This window comes from Mauremys reevesii, linkage group 1 (genome assembly GCF_016161935.1).
Source record: "Mauremys reevesii isolate NIE-2019 linkage group 1, ASM1616193v1, whole genome shotgun sequence".
NCBI lineage: Eukaryota > Metazoa > Chordata > Testudines > Geoemydidae > Mauremys > Mauremys reevesii.
Genome location: NC_052623.1, coordinates 337,025,766 through 337,050,487, shown reverse-complemented (window position 1 = coordinate 337,050,487; position 24,722 = coordinate 337,025,766). Strand labels below are relative to the sequence as shown.

The 24,722-nt window shown below is 40.4% G+C and overlaps 1 protein-coding gene across 23 annotated transcripts in view; it reads left to right on the top strand.

Moving 5' to 3' along the window:
• MAGI2 (membrane associated guanylate kinase, WW and PDZ domain containing 2) overlaps positions 1-24,722 on the top strand; it is a 1,074,597-nt gene that overhangs the window by 946,023 nt on the left and 103,852 nt on the right. For 21 of the 23 annotated variants that reach the window (XM_039518176.1, XM_039518126.1, XM_039518238.1 and 18 more), the window contains 2 exons: positions 5,201-5,232; positions 10,569-10,758. In XM_039518176.1, the coding sequence (XP_039374110.1) occupies positions 5,201-5,232; positions 10,569-10,758 (222 nt within the window). The remainder of the gene's footprint in view (positions 1-5,200; positions 5,233-10,568; positions 10,759-24,722) is intronic. The other 2 variants (XM_039518165.1, XM_039518136.1) reach the window with 1 other exon arrangement.

Sequence of the window (24,722 nt, the reverse complement as noted above, 5' to 3'; positions counted from 1 at the left end):
TGGACAGAAGCATATTACCAGGATTATGTACAGTGTGAGAGGACCTTCACTGAAAAAGAATCTGAAATAGGATGCAATCTTGCAAACACTGCGAAGCCTACTGGTGAGATTGCTTCTAAGAAATTAAATTGTTTGCAGTCATTACAGCCCAATGTGTAAAACGTGCAATCCGTAAGCAAATTTTCTTATGAGTGACCTAATTAAAATGTACATTAAAAGATACAGTAAAATAAAAACGAGTGTAACATGATTTGTTTTTTTGTTATAGGATATCCTCATCAAAAAAGGAGAAGCATAAGAGACTGAAGCTGGAATTTGCCTTTGTCTCCAAAAAGAAAAAATATCCATAAACATGTACAGTTTCCCAGACTGATTTTTAGTCTCAAGTTTCTGTTGTATTATTGGGATTCTCTATTGCAGTTAAATCTCAGACGCGTTTCAGATCTGATTTTTAGACATATTTAGAGAAGGCCTATTGTGAAGGGGATAGTGGGAGACAGTAAAGGAGATCTATCCAAAATCTGTAAAATTCCAACTTTTTGTCAATGCATTGAGATAATACTCTCTGACTTTTTAAAAGCATTTTTGTACACCTAAAATCACCCATCTTATTAATTAATATATCGTGGCTTGTCTAGTTAAAACGAAAAAGGAGAGAACTTTACATTGGTTTTGAATGTCAGTTGTTAATAATTTAACACAACTTACATTGATTGCTATTTTAAAATATCAATATTTTCCCAAGGTTACCATTGAATGGCAAAAGATAGCACATTTATTTCCCTGTGCTTAGAATATCATAATCACTGTGCTTGGTGAACATGTTATTTGATTTTGCCAATGAGTTTGTGATCTAGTAGTTCTGGCTGTTCTTTTTCAAAAGTATCTGGGACTCTTCTGGAAATGAATCCATAATCTTGCATTGGGAGCCTGTTACTAGTGGCAATAGTTATCAAGCCATCCTTCCTCTAGATGTCAGGTCAGTAGAAAGATAATCAAGTTAGTGGGTGAGCATGGAGAAGGAGATGCCACCAATGAGAACACACAGGGCTACCCAAATATTTTGCTTTTTTCAGACAGGCCTGACTGTTCTGTTGGCTTTTATAGTCTCGTCTTCCAAAAGCACCTATATTCCCAGTTGTCAGTGGTTTTCCCACCTTAGGTGGGAGAGGCTGCACACTAGTTTTATCAAGTCTCACCCAAAATTGGCGTCTAGTTAGACATAGCTTGTTAGAAGGTCAAACCAGACTGCAGTTCCTGAAGGCTGTAAGGATCTTTGATCTGAGAAAAGTTTCATTCCTGTCTCTAAATCACTTTTGGACTTTCGGCAGGGTCTGCCAGGGCTGAGCCCTGCTTGTTCAAGAAAGGGTCCCACTATCTCTTGTGATGAAAGTTCACAACATTAAATGAAACAGCACATGTAATTCAAAAAGGAGTGTAGTACTATGATGGGAGATCAAGCTAAATGAGAGTGAACAGTTCTCTCCACCCCCAACAACAGTCCTGGCTGCTGGAGTCCAACGCTGCTGAGTATGTGAAAGATTATACATTGTACAGCAGTATTCCTTCAGATTAATGTGACATGTCCTGTGCCATCAGGTAAACTAATGTGGCAAACTCCTACAATTTGCAGGTAATTATTATGCAGAGCACTCTTAAAAAAGAAATCTGTGGGTCCTGAGATATATTTCATGAACACAAAAGCAAAGGTCAGGACTGAGTGCAAAAGTGGCATAAAGTTCACCTTTGCCCTTCCCCAATCCTGGCCAAGCAGGCACTAGGGACAGTCCCCCAGAGAAAGTTAAAGCAGCCTGAGGGCTGTTCTAAACTATGTTAGCTGCCAATGGTCCCAAGGGATCAAGGCAACAGCCAAAGATCTGTGCATTGTAAAGAGCTATGACCACACCACCTGTTCCAGCAGCAGGGAAGCTATGCTGCTAGAGTTGCTATACTGGTTCTATGCCTCCACAGGATCCACTTTATACTGAGGTGACATTCCTGGGCCTGGATTTGCTAGCTGTACCAGACTCTACTGGCTTTGTGGCACATAATGGCTGCACCCACCTCAGGGTAGGGTCCTAAAATTCTACAGAAACACAGCAGTGAACCTGTATCATACACACTGGACCATGAGTCATTACATTTTTATACCACTCTAGGAAGCTTTTCATACATATTCTATAATTAGTTATGCAGGCCATTCAAAAATCTGCAAGTGCCAACATACTTGAACTTGCAGCATTGCTCATGTGTATTTAAACACCAGTTACAAATTCTGTTGATGTTCAGTCCACATTTAGCATCCACAGGTGTCAACACATAAAAGGCATCTTTTATGTTTGTTTGTTTGTTTGTTTTGTTTAAGACAAGGGAAAAATTTGAATTGTCAAAGGGTATGTGGAAAAGAGGAATGTGAGAATTTCAATCCTGGACAAGACTCAGGGTCAATCTAGTCAAGTGTCATGTCTCCAACAGTGGCCAGCACCAGATGCTTCAGAAGAAGATGCAAGAAACCTCTGATTAGGAGATGTGGGATGTTCTGCCCCCCACATTAGGTCTCCTAATTCTTAATAGTTAGAGACTGGCTTACACTGTGAAGCATGAGGTTTAATATCTCATCCAAAGTCTATTAGCATTAACTCTTATAACACTGCTCATTATCTATATAAATACCCAGTCACCTTTTGACTCTTGCTAGGTTTTTTGCCTCAATGACATCCTATGGCAACGCATTCCATCACTTAATTAGGTGTTGTGTGAATAAGTATTTCCTTTTATTGGTTTTGAATGCGGACCTTGGCATTTGTATGTTAAAGTCTATGCAACAAGTCTCCATGCTGAGTTTAAGTGCAAATGTTTTTAGTTTAGATTGAATGTTTGATTTTTCTTTTTAAAAAAAACCTCTGTTTGTTGTATTTGTCATTTATTTTTGTCAATAAATATTTGTATGTATTTTTATTTTATGTTTACTTGATATGGACAGTTTGAGGCAGGGCAGCTAAAGTGCAGTTATGGTCAGAAAATTGACTATAGACCGGTAAATTTCCATGGAGTGAGTTTTGCCCTTTTTTGAATAGTTGTAATTTCACTGAAGATAATTCATGGGCATTGAACTAGTGCAAATGATTGTAGAATGTTACCTTTTTGGATATTTCCAGAAATCATCAGTAACTAGATATAGGATACCTGGCACATCTTGCTCAACAGATCTTCTTGTGTATTCCAAGTCTCAGCTTAGCTTTCTGATGCAAATAGGTGTTTACTACCTTTTGGCTCCTGTCTGCCATGCAGAGCAGCAACAAGCAAGAAAGAGTGAGCTGGATTCTGTTCTGACATGTACATCATCTAAAGAATTGCTAGCTAAACTTCAGTTACAGCATCTTTAATATTGGAGCTGATGTGGGAACCAGAACTGCACAATTTGTCTTTCATACCTCAGCTTCAGTTTACAGAGGGGGAAAAAATCTTTTTGTTTGTAAACTCAGCATCTTTTATATGAAAGCTATAGACCAGGGTTCGGCAATCTTTCAGAAGTGGTATGCCGAGTCTTCATTTATTCACTCTAATTTAAGGCTTTACGTGCCAGTAATGCATTTTAACATTTTTAGAAGTTCTCTTTCTATAAGTCTATAATATATAACTAAACTATTGTTGTATGTAAAGTAAATAAGGATTTTTAAATGTTTAAAAAGCTTCATTTAAAATTAAATTAAAATGCAGAGTCCCCCAGACCGGTGGCCAGGACCTGGGCAGTGTGAGTGCCACTGAAAATCAGCTCACGTGCCGCCTTCGGCATGCGTGCCATAGGTTGCCTACCCCTGCTATAGACAAACAGCAAACAGGAGCCTTCCCCCTCCCCCCAATGTCTTTTCAGAATCACTTTTACAGTATAACCATGCTTTAAAAATACTATTACTTTACAAATAACAGTTGACGTACAGTCAATGGCTTTCTGCAACAAATTCGAGAATTTCTTTTCTCCAAATTTTATCACATCTATGGATGGTTGAAATGATCCAATGACCACAGAATCCTAGGGACCTTGACTATCATGTTCAGATTTAACTCCTATTGTATGTTTTTATGGATACATTTCCCTGACGGTCTGTTATTTTAATTCAGGTTAGCTGAATCCTTGATGCTCTTTAGAGAGAGAAATAGTTAAGGTAGTGCTATCATTATAATTCATTATTTGGAGAACATTTTCTGAGGGGCAGAGGCCCAGTCACTCTCTGAGTGACCTCAGTTTGAGCCTGTATTTTTTCCCCACAAAATGAATTGTGCCTCTGACTACCTGATTTTAGCTTGTAAGCATGGAGTCAGAAATGTATGCACTCAGATTTATAACCACAAATAAATTACAGGTACATTTTTTTGGATTAAAATTGAGCCTGCAAAAAGAAGGTTACCCTTCTGAAAAATTGACCCTCTATTCTTTTTAATTCTGTTTTTTTACCTGAATTATTTATTCATTTTGTAGCTAAAATTCTTTTGCACATTGTACTGCATACAAAGCAGTTATCAATGTTTTCAACATACATTTTAGGTGATCTAGTTTTATGACAAGGACATATCAGGTTTTAAGTATTGGTAAGCAGAAGTCATAATGACTCATTAAGTTGAGTCAGACACCGGAAACCAGGAAAATAAATAATTTGATGAAAAGAAGCAGTAGTATCTGACCAGCACCTTTTATTTCTGCAGGGGGAGGAACAAAATAAAGCAAAAAACAATAATTAACTTCTGGAGTTGTATTTTTGTGAGCCATATTGATTAAATAGTAATTGTTCTTCAATGTTTCTTTATACATGCCAATTGAAATCAGTCTTTGCTTATTAGTCTTTGTTTTAACAAAAATTTTGAATTGCTGCTTTACTATGTTTAATTCTTTGAAATAGATTACTTGGAGCTTTATCTGATGCCGACTGAAGCCATTAGGAGTCTTTCCATTTCCTTGAGTGGGCACTGGATTGAAGTTTTGTCCATTTGAGCCTGCTACCTTTGAAGATAATGGCTAGACTCCTATAGGCTTCACTTGCTTTTATTTAGGATGCATCTCCCTTCACCATGTGTAATCCTCGTCAATGTTACTATAAATTACAGGCCTTCATCAAAAGGGAAGAATACACCCCACAGTGCCTGTACCATTATATATTTGATATGACAGAAAGTTTCACTGATATTTTTTCCTTTATTTCAGGTTTCTTTTCTCCATGGAAAACTCCAAAGCCTGTAAGTTCTCATTCAAAATTACACTCATTTGAATTCATAAGTCATTATCATTATAAGGCAAATTTCTTCAGGCTTTTATCTGACTTATATGCCATGAATAAGATTACATTTACTTTTCTCCACTACTGTATGGTTGACTTTAATGCCCTGTAAAATAAATAAATAAATAAATAATAGATCATAAGATTTAACCCCTCATTATATACCCTGTTCTATTTTTATTTTTAAGTGAATTCTTTCAAATGAAAATGTCAGTACCAAACACATTCATTAACAGATCTGCATCAGTTTTCCCCTTCAAAATCTGTTCCCCCCACACACTTCTAAGAGAAGCAGAATCTTATGAATTTATACATGGCTAATATTAATTATTAGGATAATTATTTCTGTAATTTCAGAAATGTAGTTGGTCTTGAAGATACAAGGTTACTTAAAGCATCATATAGGCAATAAAAATTCATTCTTCTAATTACTGTTTTGAGAATATGTACGAGAGTGAATTTGTCTTCTAGTGCCAGCATTTATGTAATGGGGTTACTGCGAAACTATGAAAAAAGATTGCAAACATTGTATTTATTATATTGATCCCCAGTTTTCCTACTATATCATCTTGTTATAGCTGTGTCAGCATTCCCAATATAAAAATATTTTTAACCACTATTTTTGCTTCTCTATTTCTGTTGTCTGTCTAGCTTGTCTAATTAGACCGTAAGCTCTTCGGGGCAGTGACTGTCTCTCACTGTATGTATATATATTGCATAGAAAACTGGGCCTCTGATCCCTGGTTTGGGGCCCCTAAGTGTTATTGCAACACAAATAATAATAATTTTAATATACTTACAAGCATTTATAAGTTGGTCATCTGTTCTGTTTTTCATGATTGTCACTGTTCATCTGATGACTTGTGAGGCTAGATCATGGCATATTGAACAGCTCCTGAAATAACCTCTGGGATGAAGATTTGATGCTACTCCATCAGATTGTTTCAATTCATGATGATTTCAATCTATTGTGATAAAAGTGGGATGCAATGTGCTGGCCTGAATCACACTATGTTGTGACATGAGTTTGTCCATTGATCTAAATAACATAAGTGACAAATATAGACTGGATAGAAGCGTATTACACAAGCTCTTTTGGGAGTAAATGTTGTGGGAGGCAGGAAATTTTAAAAAATTTTAAAAACCTGTTTGGATGTTTTCAGAATTCATAAGTGTACAGTGTATTTAAAAGTGATTTAAAGCCATATTTGGAAAGAGCTGTTGGGAAGTGAGAGACTAGTTGCAGCATCTTGAACTTGGTGCAGTGCAGGAATACGAAGTGCAAGTGTCTCCACATAGTTCTGCATAGTTTACATTTCAGCCATGTGATGGGACAAACTCCAGCCACAGCAGGCTGGTTGGGGCTGTTCCGGAACAATTTTTAGGGCATCTTTTCTAGATTGAAGTAGGCTGTGGCGTCTATGAATAGAGCAGCTGCGCCAATCAAGATAGTGCTGAACTACAGTGTCATCCTAAATCAGTGGTTCCCAAACTTGTTCCACCACTTATGCAGGGAAAGCCCCTGGCGGGCAGGGCTGGGCCAGTTTGTTTACTGCCGCGTCCACAGGTTCGGCCAATCACGGCTCCCAGTGGCCGCGGTTCACTGCTCCATGCCAATGGGGGCTGCTGGAAGCGGCGCAGGCCGAGGGACATACCGGCCGCCGCTTCTAGCAGCTCCCATTGGCCTGGAGCAGCAAACCACGGCCAGTGGGAGCCGCGATCAGCCGAACCTGCGGACGCGGCAGGTAAACAAACCGGCTCGGCCCACCAGGAGCTTTCCCTGCAGAAGCGGCGGAACAAGTTTGGGAACCACTGCCCTAAATCAATGCAGAGCAACCAAAATCTTGACCTGTTCATGTGTAGGTTCATGACTATGACTCCCAACAATGTCCATCGCCTGTCACTTTCACTGTTCCCCCATTGCTGCAGGGTTTATTGGATTAGATTGTTGAAGGCTGCACAGGAATTCACTTAAAGTGGACAAGCAATTACGCACCAACTTGCACACTCTCTCGGCCAGCAAGACCATTTCAGGGTAAAGCCGAGACGACTGAAAGACTTGTTGGCTGCAGGTTTGTTTTCAGAGTGACCATCTCTTAGACCAGTTGCCAGGCTAATGAACTTGGTCTGCCCAGCCAGAGCTCAGTTAGCCAGGGTGTTTCAGAGTAAATCCTGTAGGCCTTCAAGGCTACTATAGCAGTGCAGAGAGAATAGCTCACCAACCATACTTTGAGTTGAAAAGCAATCCCTTACTCAACCTGTTTCCTTTATCACACTATAAGGAGGAGAGTTGGGCTTGCGGGAGGCCTTTTTTATACCCTGCTTTTAGACCAATTTTATTTCTATTCATTTTCTTATTTTGAAAGATAGTTCTTTGTTTCTCTGGTTCTTTCAAAGAGATTATGAAATATTTCTTAGATACAGAGATAGAGAGATAGAGAGATAGATAGATACCTAAGTGTCTTTCTGTTTCATAATGATAAGTTGTTTGATTTCACTAGTTTCTTTCCTCAGTGAGGACAGAACTGAATTTAGTGCTCCATTGATCAGGATTCAGACCATTATTTTGCCTGATCACTAAGCACTTGTATTAACTGAGGTCCCTGTCTGTCATCTTTCCTACATAAGCTTTGTCTCTTTTGTCATCTTTCCTACAATTTACAGGCTTTGTCTTTACTAATCTTTGAAGTTGGACATTCTTGACAAAAGGCAGGTGCATTTCTCTGTGATTCAGAAGGCTGAAATGCTTCCTTGACCTGAATTCCATGGGCATAGTAGTAATTTCAAACAGCTTCCTTTCAGCTTAATGAAGTTTTATCAGTTTCCTACACTGAGCCTCATATGTGCCTCTTCACAAAGCACTTAGGTGCATTATCTTTAGTAGTGGTGGTAAATTTTCCATTGAAACTGTTTTATTACAGAAAACAGTGGGTTTTGACTAAACATATTTTTTGTCAAAAAAAGAATGCTCAAAACCCAAAACATTTTCAGTTTTCAAATGAAAACTGAAATATTTCAATTTAGACACACTCCAGTTAATGATCACAAGATGTATTTATTTGGAGAGTGCTCTTGACTCTGAAACTTTACTCCGCACACCCTTGCTATGAAAGAGTCTGACTTTGTTGATCTTCAGGATATATTGCAAAGCTAAAGCAGGCATTTTCTGAGGGTGTAGGTTGAAAGAAGGGATGGAGTCAGTGTTCATAGGTTAGACTCATTGTATAACTCTAGTCATCTGCCTCTGATGCCATTTGCAGTAAGGGACTGCTTACACAGCTTCAGTCCCTAGCAGGGTACATGGAGTGGCACTTGGGTGGTTCATTTTTAAGATTCATCTACATTAGACATTTTTTTACTTGTATTAATTGATTGCCAATTAACTTAAGTCAGCTCACATGTTTGTACATGCTAGCCTGGGCACTTAACGAGTGCTTGCTCCATGCTTGTGGTGTATCTAGACTAGGACATACAAATGTGTTACCTAACAACTTCATTGGGCATCAATTGTTGTTTTTTTATAATTTCAGTGGATAATATCAATCTTAATTTTTAAACATTTTTAAATGTTGTTGATTTACATTTTCATAGTTGCAGGAGATTATGGGGGGTATCAGACAATAGTTATTTACTGACAGTAGATACTGAGTATCAAAAAGTTAAAGCTTTATAATTGTTAAAACACAAATTGTCAAAATCACATGTCAAAATATACAAAGTAAATAGCTTTAAACCAAACTCAAAGTTTTCCAGCAGCATTTTTCTTAGTTGGCCTATCTTTACATTTCAGTTATCACTGGTGGAAATATTTTTTCATTGGTTTGTGTGTATGGTGAAATCGAAATTTGCCAATAAAAATCTAATCCTTCCAAGCCTAAACTTAATTAGTTATCAGTTGTTTCAAATAAAAACTCTAGTGCAGACATATCTGCAGAAGGTAAAATCCAAGGGCTGTCTCCTGCAGGATACCATTGCTTCCTATATTATCCCCCCTATTGTTCATTGTGTATTTGAGGCCTTGCCACTAGGAAGTGTCAATGAGGAGCCCTGGACTTCAGTGCCTTAAACATATCACACACTGTTGTGTATCTCCATCTTGTCTAAACTGTCTGGAGGAATTGATCCCCCTACCCAGTGTGGTACTTGGATGAGAACTAACTCTCTCAAACGCTATCTAAATAAGACTGGAGATGTTTTATGTGGAAAGAAGAAACCAGAAGAAATGACAAGGATTATATCAAACTCCTGGATTGAAGGAAAATCCTCACTTTTCATTATTCAGCTTTGAAATTTAAAGGTGCTATTAAAGTTTTCACTGCAACTGGATGTTCAAGTAATAGCTGTGCCTAGACTACTCTTTTTCATTGGTCTTTGTCTAAAAAGATGCAACCCTTTTTTCCAGTGCAGACTTCCTTACAGTAATCAAAGTCTTTCTCATGTCTACTGTCATGCACTCTACATAAGTTGGACATTGGGATCAATCAGATAATTAGGTTCATGGAGAATGTGGCTGCTTGCCAGTTAAGAGGTGCTTCATGCTTAAGGCATTCCTTAAGATGTTGGTTTTAACCTATAAATCTTGGTGGGCCTAATTCAAAAATTCTTAGTCACGCTGAGTGGCACTTATCTACATGAGTAGCTTCACTGAAGCAAATAGGTCTCTGAGTAAGTGTCACTCAACCTGAGTAACATTACAGAATGGGGTCCCAAATAGTGAGGGACTCAGCTGCCTGAGAGATCACCGCCTTCTTTGTGTGACAAAGATGCAGCTGTCATTGGGTTAAGGGCCTCTGGTTTAAAATAGAGGGATTTGGTAGTAAGGAGCCTTCGGTGGGGAATCCTCAAATTTGGAAATGACTGCATCCGCTTTTGGTTGGACAGACTTGATTAGCCTTCAGGGAATACTCTCATCTATTTCCCTGGGATTTCCTAGCAGGGTGGGAATGAGGCACAATCAGACAAGAAAGGTTTTGTACATATGTGATGGGTACATTAAATAGTCAGGAAAGACATGGCTGTTTTTTTTTAATTATAGCTGCTTCTTCATTTGTTGTGTATTTTGATATATCTATATGCACCAAGACCTTGGAATAAAAACTTTTAATTTAAGTAACTTTAAAATAATATTTAGAGTTCCTTTCATCCCCAAAGATACCCAGAAGATTTTCTAACTTTACAAAATATATGTATATCTACCACACTTGTAACTGAAGCCACTTTCTCTAGAGTGTTTGAAGCAGTCATGGTTTGTGAAAAGATGTTTAATTTTTTATTTTCTGTATATATTTATTACAGATGATGGAGCGATGGGAGAATCAAGGCAGCCCTCAAACCAGTTTATCTGCTCCAGCTATACCACAGAGTATTCCCTTCCCACCCGCCCTTCACAGGAGTTCGTTTCCTGATTCAACAGAGGCCTTTGATCCAAGAAAACCCGACCCATATGAGCTATATGAGAAGTCAAGAGCTATTTATGAAAGTAGGCGTAAGTGAAAGCCCTGTTCACCCCGCTGAGCATTTAATAATTTTAAGCATTTGCCTATGAATGTGTCAAGGCTGACATATATTATGTGATTATATCTATTGTAGTTTAAAGCAACCCACATATGAACCCAATTATTGCATACTATTAAAAATTATTCAAACTCTACCTTGATACATTTATCCTAAAATTGTCTAAATTTTACATATTTACGCTTTGGCTTTCACACAAGTTTGTTTTCTTGCTATTACCCCTCCCCTGTTCTGAATCGTAAGTCCTCAAAGAAGAACAGTATACATCAAAATATCATCTTTGTAGTTAACTGCCAAGGTGATACAAATTTACCATTAAATTGTTCTGCTTATTCTTACCCTTAGATTGAAGTTTAAAAAGGAAACTTTTGGTTGGTTGGTTTGTTTTACATATAGTGACTTTCTGCTAGTTATTATACTATACTTGCTGCTAAAAATCCACTAACTCGTAATACCTGAAGACTTATGGAAAACAAAACTCTCTCCAAGCTTCTCATCCTTATTTTCTTTTTTCATGTTCTTAAGGAATATATTGCTGTATTCCACATCAAGGAAAAGACATTTTATCCCATCTATATTTGCTCCCATAACCTTTTAAATAAAAATTGTATATTGTATGTAAACAAGAGCTCTTAAATTAAGAACATTTAAATATTATGTGCTATTCTTTAAGATTTTTGTTCTTATAGTCGTATCTTATGCTTGTATATAGCACCTTTCACTTTGAAGGCTCTCAAACTAATGTATAAATGATGTGCAAAATATTGCACTGAATTACACTGGCATAGATCCAGATTAACTCTCTTGCCATCAGTTTGACCCTGTGTATTGGAGATGGTCCTCAGCAAAAAAGTTCAGATTAAGATTCAGGAACAAACTTTTACAAAGTTTGGGAGTGCCTGATATAGTTTCGTTTCAGAACCACCTCTACGATATATATCACTAAAATAAGGGAATTGTTTCAATCACTATTGATATAAAGCCACTCTGAAGTGAAATGTGATAACTTAGTAAATACTCATGAAATCTGTGTTCAGAACATTACATATAAATATCTGAAGGAGCAGAAAGAGAAAGAGAGAATTTAAATTATGTCATTATCTAATGATTGTGTCAAAGTACCCTGAAGTAGCCCTGTCTCCATCTAAAATCAGCGATCTGGAAATAAGATGTGCATTTCTCAGGCCTGGTCTACACTAAGAAGGGGGGTCGAACTAGGGTACGCAAATTCAGCTACATGAATAGCGTAGCTGAATTCGAAGTACCCTAGTTCGACCTACTCACCCGTCCAGACGCGGTGGGGTCGAACTCCGCGGCTCCCCCGTCGACTCCACCACCGCCGTTTGCAGTGGTGGAGTACCGGAGTCGACCGCAGCGCTTCCGGAGTTCGAACTATCGCGTCTAGATCAGATGCGATAGTTCGAACTCCGAGAAGTCGAACTCACTGCGTCAACCCGGAAGGTAAGTGTAAACCTACCCTCAGTCATGCAGCATAATTACGCACAAGGATAATTTGCACTAAATTCCTTACCCTTCCTCCCCACATTCCATGACAGACTCTCTCCATTCTTTGGCACTGTTTCACTTTGTCATCATTCTTCCATCATCCAGGCCCTTGACCTGGGAGTTATCTTTGACAATTCTCTCTCCATTGATGTACACACCCAGGCTGTGCCCAAATCTTGCTACCTCTTCCACAATAACTTCTCTCAGAGCCAACTTCATCTTTCTGTCCACACAGCTGAAACTCTTGATTACTGAAACCACCTCCTCTCTGGCCTTTCTTATGCCCACATCACACACCTACACTCCATTCAAAATGCTGCTGCCAAAACCATTTCCCTCACCAATCATTCTGTATGTTTTATCCAGATGCCTTCTCTGACTACCCCTTTTCCAATGTATCAAGTTCAACCCTTCAAGGCGTTTCACATCTCTGCCCTTCCCTTATCCTCTGTTCTTGTCTCTTATCACACCACCCGCCATCCCCTTCACTCAGCCAATTATATTAGTTTTGACTGCTCCCTACTCTGCTCTTCCCAGTACCATCTTTGCACTTTCTTCCACATAGCTCCATATGCACAGTACATGTTTCTGAAGTGATCCATAAAGCCACTACTCTCTCTTCCACCAAATTTTTCCTCCGTGTAATCTATTTCTTCTGTGCTACCTCCAAAAAACTGGCCAATTAGTAATGGATAGGTTAGGGAGTAGTTGGGTATAGTTGAGTTGAGTATTTATTACACAAAATGACAGACAGTGGGCCTGATAAACATGTAATGGAATGGTGAATTGCCTCAGTGTATAGAAAATTATACACAGTTTGATTGTGTCTTTCTCCTCCCCGCTCTTTGAGTGAGATTTTTCACCCAGCTATGGCCCTTTTCGTGATTCTAAAGCCAGTGAAGAATTTCTCAAGTACAGGCCTTGCATAGGACCATCTTTGGATATCCTGTGCACTCTCTCATGCAAGCCCTGGCATATAGGCATGTAGCACTTTGTGCATTCTTAGTAGCCCATCAGTAACCTGGGAGTTTGAAGCTACTTCTGTCCCAACTTCCCCAGCATTGTAAGAGAAGCAGCACAGAATCTCACCCTTCATATTTTGCTTGTCTTCCTAGGCCAGTTTCAAAAATGGGTGCCTAAGGTTGGGCTACCAAGTTCATATATACACCTCTACCCCGTTATAACACTGCCCGATATAACACTAATTCAGATATAACGCGGTAAAGCAGCGCTCTGGGGGGGCGGGGCTGCGCGCTCCAGCGGATCAAATCAAGTTCAATATAGCACAGTTTCACCTATAACGCGGTAAGATTTTTTGGCTCCCGAGGACAGCGTTATATCGAGGTAGAGGTGTATATAAATAACTTGCCTGGATTTCAGAAGTGCCGAATATCCAGAATATATGGATTTGGGAATTTAATTTAATTTTAGGCATCTGTTTTTGAAAATTTTGTGTTTAGATTATAAACTCTTTAGGACAGGAACTGTATTCCTATGCATATGTGGACAGTGCCTACCATCTTGTGGCTGTTACTTCAATACTGATAATAAATATTAATTAATAATCCAATCTCTTTCACGGTTCTGAAAAGTTATTCTCGATTGAACCTCCTGGCAGTAGTACTTGTAGAAATTGCACTTGAGCTTCTACCTACACTTGCGAGAGATACATACTGTATTTGAAAACTGTTTGAAAATGTGGGTCAGTTTGATTGCAGTGTGGACTAAGCCAAGGAGATTTGAGAAAAGACTTAGTGGAGCCATATTTGAACAAAGTTTGCAAACAGTTTTTAAACACGACTCTCTCTCAGGGCTTTAGTGGAAAAAAAAGACAAGAAAGAATGTCAGTGCTGATATGTTTTTCTCCAAAGTGCTGTCTTCCGAGGAAGACTCTAAAGAGAAGTGAAAGTAAAAAAGGAGTCAGGTTTCAGAGTGGTAGCCGTGTTAGTCTGTATCAGCAAAAACAACGAGGGGTCCTTCTGGCACCTTAGAGACTAACAAATGTATTTGGGCATAAGCTTTCGTGGGCTAAAAGCCACTTCATCGGACGTCCATCATTACCAAGTATTTTTGGTAACTCAGCATTGCTGCTCAAAATATATTTGACTTGATGTACCATTTGAAGGAGAGAGCAGCCCTTTGCAAATAATTGCTCCCCATATGTGTAGTTTCTATAATAAATGAAGTATTTTAGCACAGCCCTGCGCTTTCAATTTAGCGGAGCCTGAGCAGCCTCTTGGGGTGAAGCCATCATGGCAAGATCCAAAAAGTGCAGACTATAAACTGATTACTTGGCAACACTGAAAAAAATACAGTGAAAATCAGGAAAAACATAAATGAACGGTATGAGATCTGCTTTCATCTTAGGTTCCAGTATGAAGAGTTCCATATTTTTGGAGCTAAATAATAGTGGAGGCAAATATCAAGATCAATTCATATTCAGCCCTGAACATGACTCAAATATGTATACAATCCAAAGTCAAGTATAAACATTGGGGTAGGGCATTTGTCCCCAAATAGGTGATTTTATACCAAGAAGGAGTTTTTGTCATCCATCAAAAAAAAATCTTCTGACCCACATACATTCATGGGTGAGAGTCCTTAGACTACATTTCTAGTTCTCCTTGCTCACCACTCCTTCTGCTCGGTGAGTGATTCTAATCTACTGTGTTCAGTAGCATATGCCAGGCCAGTGTTGTTCCTATCTGGGGAAGGGATAACAATCCTGGGTAGACTTTCTTGAACATATTTGTTTAAATGTTTAGTTTCACTTGAGTTCTGCCCTAATGGCAATTGGAAATTATAGATAATTGTAGACAGAGACATAGAAGTCATGAACCAAAACTGGACCCAAAATGAGGCAAGCAGACAAGGCTACAGTAACCGTACTTCCAAGTTTGCTGGGAACATTCTGGTGTTTCATGCATCACTGGAACAAGATATATTGATACGAGTGTTTTCCCAAATTTTAATTCATTCTTCTTTGCTTATGTCATCCTTCAAATTTTTTTTATTTAACGCTTGAGAGCCGAAAGCACGTGCATATTCCCCAATCCTAATAATTGAAAATTTCTTCCTCCCACAGTCTTACCCCCATAACCTTAAATCATTCTTCTAAGCCCAGGAGTGTCTCCATTCTTTCTGCCATTTTAGTTCTATGGATGTCATGGACACAGCTCTTTAGCACTTTGAATTCATCAAGCAGGTTATTCTTCCTTCCTTATTAATGTATTATGTAATAGATTCATAAATTCCAAGGCCAGAAGGGACCACTGTGATAATCTAGGCTGACCTCCTGTATAACACAGGTCACAGAACTCTTAGAATAATTCCTAGAGCAGATCTTTTAGAAAAACATCCAATTAATAATCCCTAGAAATCCACTCCAGGCCCTGCTGAAATTTGAACCTAGGATCTCATAGTTACTAGGCAGCACGGTGTAAATTCTCACAGAGTATTTCCTGGAGCCCCGAGGCTCAGGGCTTCAGCCCTGCGGGAGGCACTGGGGCTCAGGGCTTCTGCCCCAGGAGACGCACCGAAAGTCCTGTGGGTTTGAAAGTATTTACCAGAGCTCTGATCCAGACAGTTCTAGCTGAAGGTAAGCCCTGCTAGACAGGTACATTTAGCCAACTAAGCCATGCACACTTTTAATTTAAAGGTATAGGACCAACTCAGGCCCCTGCAAGGGGTTATCTGGGATTTGAATCCAGGACCTCTTATACCCAAAGTGTGACTCATACTTGTAGATCAACAAACTGGCAATGTGAGAAACAAAGTGCAGGGAACCTGTTAGCCAGTCAAAGGATTGTCAGTTAAAGTGGAGGTTGCGGGGGTGGGGAAAGGGTTTCAAAATAACACACACCAAGCCTCATAGCAGATGGTTGTGTCAGTTTGATACTCTTCATTATGCTTACACTTAAAGTTTAAAAGAAAAGTTTAATTACATTTATAGAAAAAGCACTCATCCCAAAATAGACATTGCCTCAACCTCATGGCATGACATGAGGGGAAAAAGTTTTATTTTCCCCCCAAAAATCCAGCTAATCCTGTTGTGGAATCATTTAGGAAGAAAGGGATCGTACTTGATATTTTTTTCATATTCACAATTAATCTGTATTTATTTGATGAGCTCAGCTTTATATCATACTAGTACTACTTTGTATTTATGTAGCTCCTTTCATCTGAAGATCTCAAAGCACTTTACAGACACTCTCCTATGGTGTGGATGAAATGTTATGTAAGTTCTCCCCATCCTCCCTCAGTTACTTTTCTATATTGAATACTGATTGTTGTAAATATATAGATTATGAGGTACAGTTTGCCCAGCATCATCTGCACTAACACATCAATCAAGCTCTGATGTGAAAAGTTGTCAGGACTCTATATGGCATAATGTTCCTTATGGTACAAACAATTTACAACAGAAATTCCATCGTACTTTACTCTACTGAAAGGGTTAAGGTGAAATGTTTCTTTCCAGTGGTTAAGATACATACATGAGTCCTGTCATTGGTGTGGTAATCCAAGGCTGCTGAGGTGACACAGAAATGCCAGTAGAAAGAATGTGATCAACTAGCGATAAGCTCTTATTAGAAGTGAAATGTGGACAGCTACTGTTCCGGCTTTTACCGGCAGGCCAAAAATTCCTGCTTTCTAAATCTCTCATGTTGCTTTTTCTTCTGATCAAAGTAGCAGTAATGTACTTGTCAGTTATTAAAAATCCATCATTTATAAGTGTGTGCTTGTAACAGGATGCATTCACCTCTCATGAGCTCTGCCTTGGCCAAATGCACACACCTGCATGCTCTCTCTCAGATTGTCCCTGCTCTGGGATAGAGCAGTGCCCCAGGGCTCCCTCCCTGGAGACAATGACTTTGCCTTCTTGGGGCTTCCTGGCTACAACCCTGGGCCACTATAGTTAAGTTCCCCCTCTAGGGTACCTCAATGTCCAGGCCAATTCCAACCAGTGGCTAATGGGGGGGTGACCCAGGCCCGGCCACTACTCCAGGTCCAAGCCCGGGGACCCTGTAGATCGCAGCCATTGGCTGTGTCCCTTTAACTATGTCGCACAGCTTCTCTAATTCCCTGGGCCACTTTCCCAAAGCCCCACACTCCCTTCACCTTTACCTCAGGGCTTTGTCCTAATGGAGTCCCAGCAACCAGCTCAGGGCTCCTTCTCACTGTCCCCGGCTTCTGGCAGTGCTGCCCTGTCTGGGGTTCCATAGCTCTGTCAGCCAGCCACACACCAGCCACACTCCTACAGCTCCAGCAAGGAACTGAACTGCCTCTGGCCCTGCAGCAATTCTTATACTAGGCTGCTGGGCCCTGATTGGCTGTGTCCTACACAGCCACTCTAGACAACTTCTCCATTACCCTTTTTGGGGGCGCAGTGTAGCAGGACCATGACAGCAGGGGGGCCTCTGAGGGTCTGGTATCTGGTATCACTGTGCTGTAATCTTATGCTGTCAAATATTTTGACAAAAATGGAAAAGAACAAAAAACTAAGTCCACAACAACTTGTGAATCCACTTTAAACATGTACATAGTACATATATCCATGTAATGCATTATTACCTTTAATAAAATAAGGAAATCAAAGCTCTTTCACCTACAGGGTTATGAAAGTTTTTCTAGGATTGGGGGATTGCACTTAATTCAAGCACTGTTATTTTAATGCAAATCCCATCCTTTATTTCTTCTAAAGTATCACTACACGTGCTCAGTTTGGGTTTGATTTAAAATATCAGCAATGGGGAAGATTTGCCAGCTAGCATTATACTGATGGACAATATGTCACCATGAAAGTTCCATTAATAAAGGCAATGGTTAGGCTCCTTGTAGTGGTCCCTCGCTCTCCAGTCCAGAGGGAGGCCGCTCTGCCTCGTTGTCAGGGGCGGTAGCCTTCGGGCTCGGGCTGCTCCGGCAGAGCCAAGCCGTACACAGTCTATGGTTCTGGGCCCGACTAACACAGGCAAACTCACCATGATAGTCTGGGGCTCCTGTCCCTACCCGTGGGCGGGGCAGTGCCCAATGTAGTCTTTAGCCCGCAGCCTCTCAGCTGGGTCTGACACCAATTAATGGCTCCCGGCCCAGGCAGCCAGCAAATACACTGAGTCAATAAGCTCTAGCTCTTTGGGCAGGGTCGAGCAGGAATAGGCTTTAGCCTCAGGCTTGAGGCTCAAGCAGCCAACAAGTGCACACAGTCTCGGGGTTCAGGTATGGGTGAACACCCACACAGTCTAGGGGATTCCAACAAGGGTTGAGCACCCAGCAGCCAGTCTAGGGTGCTAGCAGGGATGTTCACAGAGCACAGGCCTCCTGGCCTAAGGTGGGGAGTCGGCCATCCTGGGGTTGGGGTGGCAGGGGGACACAGGCCTGCCCTACTCCACCACAGACCAGGGCCCTAACAGTGGCAGAGTGGTCTGCCACTGGGTCAGCGGGGATCTAGTCGCAACATGGCCATCTAGAAGTAGTCAGCCCTTTAGCCGGCTAGTCATCGGCTGCCCCTGGGCTACTTCCTATCTCCCTGGGATTTAGTACCTCTGGCCTCCACAGGTCCTCGGGCTCCTTGGGGTATACAGCCGACTGTAGTCCCGGCAACTCCTCGTCTGGGTCCATTTCCTCTGGGGGCAGGGCGCAGCAGAACACAGGTTCTGCTCATGGGTGTTGCCGCAAGACAGAGGTGTCCATCTCCTCCGCTGGCTCCCGCCCAACTGAGCTGCAAAGCCCTCCCTTTATACTTCCTGCCTCGCCCTGGTTCTTCCGGGGGAGGGGGGAGGTTCAGCTCCACCTATCAAGGGTAGTGCAGTTGTGGTCTCTTGCTCTTCAGTCTGGAAGGAGGCCACTGTGCCTCACTACACTCCCTAAATGTCATGCTTTTATAGCACAAATAAAATTCAGTTTTTAATAAGTTTGTCGATTCATCACATTTTCCCCTTAGGGCCAGTCCTACGGTCTGCAGCAATCAGAGCTCACAAGTCAGTGATTTGTCTGCCTAAGGACATCACAATTGTGCCATTATCAAGTAGAGCTGGTTAGAAATCTGGACAAGTTTAAACATTTGATAAAAAATTAAAAGACAATTTCCACACATTTCCCCCCCCCTCACTTTTTCAACCAACATTTTTCGGTGTTTTTTTCAACTAAAAGTTTTTCTCTGGCTTTTTTTGCGTGGTTTAATTATCTCTGTTGAGGATGTCGCATACATTATAATACTTCAAAGAAAAGTTTTCAAATAAGTTATATTTTATTTTTTAAATCATTCTTAGAAGTCCTTTCTTCATGAGGCAGCTGTGGTCTAGTGGACTGAACATGAGGCTACGAGTCAGGAGATCTGGGTCCTAGTTTCAGATCTACTACTAAGTGCTGTTTGGCAAGTCATTTAGCCTCTTATGTTGGTCAGTCGCTCCTTCTGTAATAGTGAGAATGCTTTACAACCTTTGCAAAGTGCTTTGAGATAAATCATGAAGATACTGTATAAGTGTAAAGTATGACTTACTGTTATCAAACTATTCTCTACAATATAGTTAAGGTGACTAAGTTACAGTGGAATATCTCCTCTGTACCATACAATTTTGTTCCACATCCTTTGCCACTCCAATCTATGATATAGAAAAATTCTTACATTTTGTGGCTACAAAATAGAATTAAACCCTCTGGAATCAGAGAGAAATATTAAACGGAGAGGCCAATTTAAGAGGCACATATTAAATCATTCGTGTACTGTGCATCTTTTCAGAAAGAGTTCCTCATCATTACAAAACATTTTTGTTGGTTATATGAGCTGACAATATAACCAAAAGCATTTTCAGATAGGATTATGAGAATATCAACACTCCAGTACCTGGATGAAAAGTGATTTTGATTGCCAAATTGTAAAGTAGTTCCCAAAAGATTTATGTTAATATGTAGAGTCAGTTTTACCACTAATGGCAGTGTTAAAGATGCAGCAATCCCTTTCTCTCAAACAATTCACACTGTACAAAAAGTTGCACAAGTGCATTTTCTCCTACAGTAGCAGACCAGGAAATAGAATGCATTTATAAATGGTAATTTAACAATATAATGAATATAATTTAAATTTAATCACTGAAGCAATAGGTCATGGGTTATAGTCTCCTTTTGATGTGGATATAAGTCTAATGGAAATTGCGTGCATGAAACATTAGGCAAACAGATCCTTCTGTATAAATGTGGAAAGGGCACCGGGGTATGATCCTAGTCCCATTATACTCATTGGAAAACCTCCCCTTGACTTTAAGAAGAAGCAAGGGTGGAGCTCTTGATGTAAAATATATTTGTTAGTATTAATTGCTTGCTATGTGTTTATTCAGCGCTCAGCACAATGTGAGCCAGATGCTATGGCAATATACATATTACATATTATTACTGCTATTTTATTATCATCATAGTGTCTAGTAGTCTCAGTCATGCACCAGGGCTCCATTGTGCAAGGCACTATACAAACACAGGGCGGTAGATGGTCCCTGCCCGCAAAGAGCTTGCACTCTAAATAGACAAGACAGACACAGGCTGGGGGAAGGGGTAGAAACACCAGTAGAATGAACAATGTGATGGCAGCAAACATCAGGTTAGCTCCACAATTGTGTGGGGGGGCGGAAAGCGGGGATAATCAGGAGGGCATCAGATGAATGGAAAGAAAAGGGAAGAGAAGGGAGGATGAGGGGGACAGGGCAGGGGAGAAGAGGGGAAGGAGAGGACAGTGTGGAATGAAGTTGAGGTGATGAGACTGTGAGAGAGAGGGAAGGATCCTAGTATGCCCAGTTCTGGATCCAAGGCAGTGATAGTCCTTTCCCCACAGGATAAGTAATTCTCAGTGGTGTCAATGGGAAGTATGTTATCGTGTTCCTAGCTCCAATAAAATCAATGGGAGTTTTGCTGTTGACCTTAGTGGGGACAGGATTCCACCCCTTATATTTTTATTTTTGGGTTAATGTCTAATTGTTCTTACACACGTCTGACCTGAAGAAGAGTTTTGTGTAAACGCTAAAGAATGTCTCTTTCACCAACAGCTTGTCTCTCTGACACATACCTTGCAAACTTCAATTCAAAACAACCAAAATGAACCTAGTAGCCTACAAATAATCTGCTTTTAAACAAAAAGCATAAAATATACAGAGAGAGATTCAACCCTGCCAATTCTGTTTCTCACCACTCTGGCAGCAAATAGCAAATTTAAATTTGGCTTAGAATTCCCCTAACATAGGAAAATCCCCTAGTGCAGGTATATAGCCAGACCCTTCACAATTTCCTGCACTCTGGGATGCCACAGCTGCTAGAATGGCCCTTTTGAGCGACTGCCAAACATCTCCTCTTCCCCAAACCTACAGTGGATAACTTATGTATCAACCTTCAGCACTGATGATCAGCAGCGTAAAATCCTGACCCTTCAACAGGAAGGCATAGGACTCGCCCATTTGTGCTAAAGGAGTTACATTTAACTGGTCGCAGTAATGCGTTCCTCTGCAGTATGTAGAACAACCAGCAGAGTTGGACATGACAAACTTAGCCAGTGCAATACCCTTACACTGTTATGGCTCCATCTACCAGGAAGCAAGGAGGCATGAGCCAGTGTAAAGGGACCAGATTGTCTGCCTCCACTGCAGTCTGACTGACTTTCTTTGTCCTAGAGACAAATAAAAATTAGCTCTGCTTGAAGTCCATAAATGGGCAGAGAGCATCCAGCCAATTGTTTCCTTCACTGTCTTTGTCTCAGGATTCTGATGCCAGGCTGCTTATAGTCATCCCTTCCCTAGTTCTTTTTCTCTCATTGAAACCTGCTTCCTCACAGTGCTACTTCCACACAAAGGGCTCATTGGAAGCATCAGAAATGAGCATTTGAACCTGACTAGCTCCATTCCAGCACCCAGTACTTCCTCCACCTAGCAGGCTGTGGGAGAAGCCACAGAGATGGGAGACAGAATCCTGCTACTCCTCACGAAATTCCATGAGTCCCTTGTGGTTAGGTTAATTTCTATCAGAATTGCCTCTTGTAGGATTGATCCTGGCATCAACCTTTGTTCTGGATCCCTTCCCTTGGTCAATACACAAGAGAAGAGTTCAATTAAACTATGGTGTTTTTCTTAGTTCCTCTGAAGGTACCGATTGGCCCAGATGCTGGCCTCCAAGGTGATGATGGCTGTCTCTCATCAGTCCATAGTTCCCCACTGGACAAAATAGCCCCTGAGCTCCTACCACTGTATGTGGCACAGGGCACCTGTTATGGATCTTTTAAGTGGAACAAGAACTTCATTACAGCAGAACTTCCAACTGTTCTTCCCTTCCAAACATTGTGAAGGTTTCCATTCATCTTGGGTGTGGGATTCTGACACTAACATACTCTTTCCAATGACTCCCTATCTCAGTCTGTTCATAATAGAGGGAGATTTTATCTGTGTTCTTACTTTACTAATATTAGTACAACTACCTTCTCTCTGGAGCCATCACTAGTGTCATCCCATCGCTCTCGGGCCCAAAGATATCTGGGGGCACGGTCATTCCTCTTTCTCCACTTCTGCATGGCCTATCTCAAACCAACAGCAGTGCTTTCTCTCTTCCTCCTCTGCTGCCCCACCCTGATAAAAGCCTCCTCACCTTCACATCTCTAAACATTGGAAGTTGTCATAAGAATCCATTTGGACGTATGTCTATATAATCATATTTATACAGCACCAATCACCATATTACTAACTCTCTAATTCTTCTTGGTCCTCTCACTCACAGCTTTCCCATTTTCCTTTTCGCCGCAGAAAGCAATTTCTTCACATGGTCTACTTGGTCAATGCTTCTGCTTCAGAGACCCCTATGAGCAGAGGTACAACATAAATCAGGGAAATTATCAAGTCCTGCAATCTTCTCAATAATAAGCAGGCCTGAAGAAAGCATACTGTCTCTAGTGTTCTCTATCTTGCCTTTGGGTGCAGGAATTGGCTTTTTCAGGGTGGTCTTGTCAATGGGCATTTTTTCTGTGCCCCATAGCCCTGAGAGACCCATACTTGCATGTTCCCAAACCAGTTTTCACCTGCCTGGTAGACTTACCATAGACATAAGTTCCTTTCTTTCTGCTGTCCTGACCCGATGAATAGCTTCATAAGATTTCTGTGTTACTCTCAAATGTTTTTGTGTAGTGGACTATACACAATCTCTCCAGTCTTTGCAGAGACAGGAGCAGACTAACCCTTGTTTCAAAATGATTTCTACTTTTGAATCTTCGGATTTAAGTTCAGCAAGGCTTATTGTGTTTTCCCTTGAGCAGCTAAACAACTCAGTCTTCAGCTGTTGCCTCTTCAGGCTATGTGCACTTTGACTAGAAAGATACAGCCTACAATTATGTTCCCCCTCCTCTAGATACAACTGTTTAAATTAGATGTTTTATCTCCAAGTATACTTGAACTTCCATGTGAACCTGCTGTTTTCAGCCATTCTTGGTTTTTTTCCTGTTTTAGATACCTCCAAGCATAAAATCCCCTCTTGGTCATTTAGGCAGTACCAAATTGCTTAGCTCTTACTGTTTATGCATGTATAAGGTAGAACTTTGAAGCAGGTGGAGCATGTGGCTAAGAATGGATCTCTCTCCTCCACTTTTCTGTTAAGACATTCAGCTAGACATCTGGTTGCAAGTGGAGCTAAAAAAGCCAATTGCTCAGCAGTGGGGCATTCTCAGGCTGTTTGCTGGGTGCCCTCCTATGTACACTTACCCAACAGAAAGCAGATCTCAAAGCATTCTTGGAAATATCAATACTTAAAAATAAATAAATTAAAAATGAATTAGAATCTCTATTAGCAACCATGAAGAAGACCTATGAATGTGCGTTTCCCCTGGGAGACAAGAGAGTGCAACAGGTCATTTTAAAGATTATATATTAATATTGTACATTTGAAATAATGTGCATTAATAGTATTCAAACATACCAAAGCCTTGTCATTAAAATAGAGTGAGTATTGGTCATGTTCTCTAGACAGCGTTCTTATGAGCTGGAGTTTGTCATAAGGAACATGTATATTATGGCTGCCCTATGCCCCACCTCTGAATTTCCAGACATTTGTGGAAATCTCACTTCACATTACGATGGTTAGAAATAAGACCTTACAGCAGATTGGCAACATCAGATTCTCCATCTGTGAACAAATGGATTACAAAAGTGTGGGATTTTCTGGCTATAGCAAAAGTGACAAACTGTAAGGTGGTTTCATTTAACCTGTTATTAAACCATTTGGGTACCATTTTGAAATCTGCCGAAAGAGAAAAAAAGACCAAACAAACCCAAGAGAATGGCTAACTTTTCATCTAACTTTTTCATTCATTTATCTTGAACTCTTTTATTATTTGGAAGATGAAGACACCAGGATGTCTTTTAAGTAATTGCTGTAAAATCGGTGTCTCAGCTTGTGCATTCTTATTGTCATTTT